General features: G+C 45.3%; 1 protein-coding gene across 2 annotated transcripts; it reads right to left on the reverse strand.

Annotated features, from left to right (window-relative positions):
• Positions 1–1,924: 1,924 nt before the first annotated feature.
• Positions 1,925–3,526, reverse strand: LOC108032869 (uncharacterized). Of its 2 annotated transcripts, XR_007764549.1 has the most exons (3): positions 3,388–3,526; positions 2,842–3,319; positions 1,925–2,781 (listed from the first exon to the last, which is right to left on the reverse strand). XR_007764549.1 is itself a non-coding variant. In XM_017106869.3 (2 exons), exon 2 carries the CDS (start codon positions 3,301–3,303, stop codon positions 3,007–3,009), a length of 297 nt encoding a protein of 98 aa, XP_016962358.1. In that variant the 5' UTR covers positions 3,304–3,319; positions 3,388–3,526; the 3' UTR covers positions 1,925–3,006. The 2 variants fall into 2 exon arrangements, 1 of the variants encoding a protein (XP_016962358.1); XM_017106869.3 differs by having other exon boundaries at positions 1,925–3,319.
• Positions 3,527–3,988: the final 462 nt, after the last annotated feature.

Consider the following 3,988-nt stretch of genomic DNA (forward strand, 5'->3'; position numbering starts at 1 on the left):
TTTTGCTTCTGTAAATTGCATGTTTATGCACTATAAACATTAATTTACTTGCCATTTAGCTGGACGCGCAGTTAATTGAAAACAACAATATCGGAGGCAGTGCAGCAGAAGCGGCGACAGCACAATGCCCGCCTACCCTTGGCCATAGCAGCGGCAGCAGCCAAAGCAAACAACTTTAAATTATGCAAGGAATAGGAAAATGCAGCGTGCAAAAATTGCAGCCATCATTAAATTTGCGCGGGCGGCGGGGGCTGGAGAAACAGCAAAAAACGAAATGCAAAGGGTTTAAGCAGGGAAGTAATGCCAAATTTAATTGCAATTAATGTGCAGTCGAGCGGAAGTGCCATAGAAACGGGGCAACGCGTCCATTGCTGAACGGGCTGGCACTTCCGGTTGGCGCCATGTTGGGGCGAGCTCCATGTCGGGCGGGAGGGTTAAGGGCCGAGTGGGCTAACCCGATATTCGGGCCACTCGGAAGTGTAAGCTAGAACGCTCTCCTCGTTGCAGCCCCCGGGATTAAAATAATTGGGTTTGACGTGGGGTTCTCGGCACGTGTGTTTATAATCCTTCTTGATATTGACGCTTTTTCAGCTCAACCATGGTACCTATTTAAAAAATAGACTACCCAGATCAGAAGAAGGCGAGTGGATGGGACACTATAGTGCAACAAAGGCTTCATTCTAGCTGCATCTTCGGATAACCAACCACGATTATCGAACAAAGGGGTATGCAAAGTTAACTAGTTGACCGAGAATTTGTACATAGTAATAATTTATTGATTCATTTTTTAGCTTGCTTTATGAGCTACTGGAGTGGAGCTGTTTCAGAGGGATCAGTCATTCGGGGATTGAGCCATTATTCCGTAGAAATAAACAAAAAATGAATTGCTAATGAAGAAGGTCTCACTTTTCTTTTTTCTGTTGCATAATTATTGTCAACAAAGGAGTACTATAACAGCGTTGAAAAAAAATATTAAAAAAGTTCGAAGCACCAGGTGTTTGTGTTTTATTTATGCTTTGTTAAGTTATTAACTCGCTGTTTATGTTATTAAATAGTGTTGCAAAAAACTATGTCTTAATTTAAGCCATCGGCAGTTCTTAAAATATTCAAATATTAAAATTACCAGCCTTCGGTTAGGGAACTCACGGTTCCGGAATACCCAAAAACCGGAATATTCAAATGGGCCTGGGCGGAAACGGATGCCCAAAGTAAGAAATCAAGTTTAAAGCGACCCGCTCCCGTTTCGCAACACCGCTCTGACCGCGCAACATCCAAATGCGGAGGGATCGGCAGTCCATGTAACATGCTACCTGGTTGCGTTTACCTGGCGCCGTACCGAAATTCAATTACTCGTGCGCCATAAACCGATTAACTTATATAAATATTTATATCGCTGAAATGCAGTCGGTCGCCAATGGCTTTATGGGTCGCAGCCCGTCCGTCGAGCGGCGCTGCCGGTGGGCGGGGCGGGGGTGGCCTATCTGTGGGTGTGTCCCTGCATATGCAAACAGTTTTCCGGCGGGGGGCCGGGTCGTTGGTCATTCAGAGAAATGGAGCTGCGGCGGCAATAATTTCATTTGCATTTGCATTTGTTGCCGTTTATGGTCCACTCAAGTGATGTCAGCGACCCCTTGTGCTCCGCCCTGCGGGTCACTCTTCAAGTGTTTAATGATAACACGCTAGGTGTCATCCCCAGGCGAGAGCTCTCGAGGCCAGGACATAACTGAGCGGAGCAGAAGCAGCAGTCGACACAGCTTGGAGGGCATTTCATTACAATGCCGGCTTGTGCGGCTGCAGCCGCAGTTTAGTTCCCCTTGGGAGAACACCATAGAAAGAGAACATAGATAGTATACTCCAAGATCCCTTGAAAATCTAATTCGATATGGAGGTTTTCCGACTACATAAATAAATACAAATATTGTAATTAAATGGAACGGCCAATTTGACCAATAACAATTTTTACTTATAAATGGGAAGCAAAACAAGAAAACGCGTCATTATTTGTTATGGTTCCTAGCCTTTTTGGTAAGTAACCTTACTTCCATGCCGGTAGATTGAACTATTTTTTTGTGAGCAGTTAGAGAGCCAGGTTTTTCACTGTGCAGTTGGAAGGTTGTAGGTGGCAACTGCACCTACTTGTCTGCATAAATAGTTGCTAAACAGCAATGAGCCCGTGTAAGTGGCTGATGACAGGCCCCGAAGCACGCTCATCCCAGGCGCAGCTCACCGATTGGATGGGAGGAATGAGGACAGGGCCAGTCAAGGGTTAATCTCGAGTTAAGTGACGTACTCGACCTCCACTGGTGTCTGATTAATTGAGTTACGCAGAACGGCGAACTGGGCTGACCAAGGGTCTTTGGTTTACTTGGGAGCGGGTCAGAGGTCCAAGACGTAGGATGTGCGCTGTGTGGTGTTAATTAATAGCATGACTTATGGACGCACTTAGGCATTCACTGCATGTCTAGTGGGCATTTGGTTTACACAAGTCTGTTCAACAATTATGACCACTAATCCGTCCAAGGAGGTTTGACTGAGATTGTCATTAAAGTACTGATATTTATAAGGGATTTCTTCGACTGCAGTTCTTCAGTATAACAAGACTCCGTTGTTTGGAAACTTAATACAAATTACAAAAAAATAGTCGTATTAAGATTTTTAGTGGCAACGCTCTTGAGCAGCAATCTTCCTTGACATGAGAAAAGTACTTGCATTTTTTTGCGTTGAAAGGGAATGCCGAAATTTGAATCTCTTAATGCCACATTTTAAAAATTCAATTACATCCTGCAAGTATTCATCGATAAATTATTCAGCGCAAGTCAGGCTGTGCCAGGATAACTCAACCGAGCTTCAGAGCGTCATGAAAATTTCAATTCATCAGCTTTGTGTATTTAACTTCTCCCCACATGCTAAAATTGTGAAAGCATTCAGTTTGGGACCGTTCGTCACATCCACTCATGCCTCGAAGCGGTGGCACCCGAATTCGAAGCTCCAACTTGCGAACTTCGCCTACAGGCCCCAGTCGCGTCCGTATCTCCCCTGCAAGTTCCGCAGGAGCCGCTGCAGCCGCTCCCTGCCCTCGTAAAAGCGTCTCTGCCTGTCCAACTGGAGGGTCACCAGGCGGCGCTGGAGGTGCGCCACCTGCTGCCGGATCCACACGTGACTCGCCTGCAGACGCCGCACCAGCGCCCGCACATCCTCGCCCTGACCCACTTCTTCCGAAGCAGCGCTTCTGTGACCGTGCTCATCCTCATCGAAATCCAGTTCCATATCTATGATGGCGACGGCTGTTGAGTGCGCGTCCATTGTGCAAGGGCAGCAACTTGGGGTAGTGCACAAGGAAGATTAAAAACAGTTCACTAGCAAAAGCATTCTTATAGTACTATCTACCTGTATATGGTTTTGGATAGTTGAAACACATCAAAGATTAGTTAGCGTTTTTGAGTTGAGAGAGGATACTCGCTTATGTCTTTAAGAAGTAAAAACCTAGTTCAAAATGACAGTGTATATGAAATACAATAAAAAAAAGCTTACTAGATCAAAAAAATGATATAAAATAATATCGATAATTATATAGCTGAATCAACTCGTACTTCATCGCATGCTCTCGTATCTTTCGGTGTGCAATATGCTGGTGACAGAAGCAGAAACTCGGAATAATTTATGCGTGTGAGCTGGGAGGCAAACTTCCCCCTAATCGCTTAATTCCGTGCTGTAAAAACTTTGGGCCCAGCTTCCGAAATTCCCGCCCGGAAACCTATATGCGAACGATTTGTTCGGCGAGTGAGTGCAACTTTTTCTAGCTGATTGACTAAAAAATGGAACATTTTCTACGTATTTGCTTAAGACGTTCCATACTTTTTTCCCAGCTAATGCCCTCGATTGGTTGTGAGCAATACCCAGTGATGCGTTGGTAAAATTTGCAAATCGTTTGGCCTAGTGGTAAAGCGGGAAAGGGGAAAGGCGTGCTGCCCCAGCTACTTGAGGTGGC

The sequence above is a fragment of the Drosophila biarmipes genome, chromosome 3R, assembly GCF_025231255.1.
Source record: "Drosophila biarmipes strain raj3 chromosome 3R, RU_DBia_V1.1, whole genome shotgun sequence".
NCBI classification, from domain to species: domain Eukaryota; kingdom Metazoa; phylum Arthropoda; class Insecta; order Diptera; family Drosophilidae; genus Drosophila; species Drosophila biarmipes.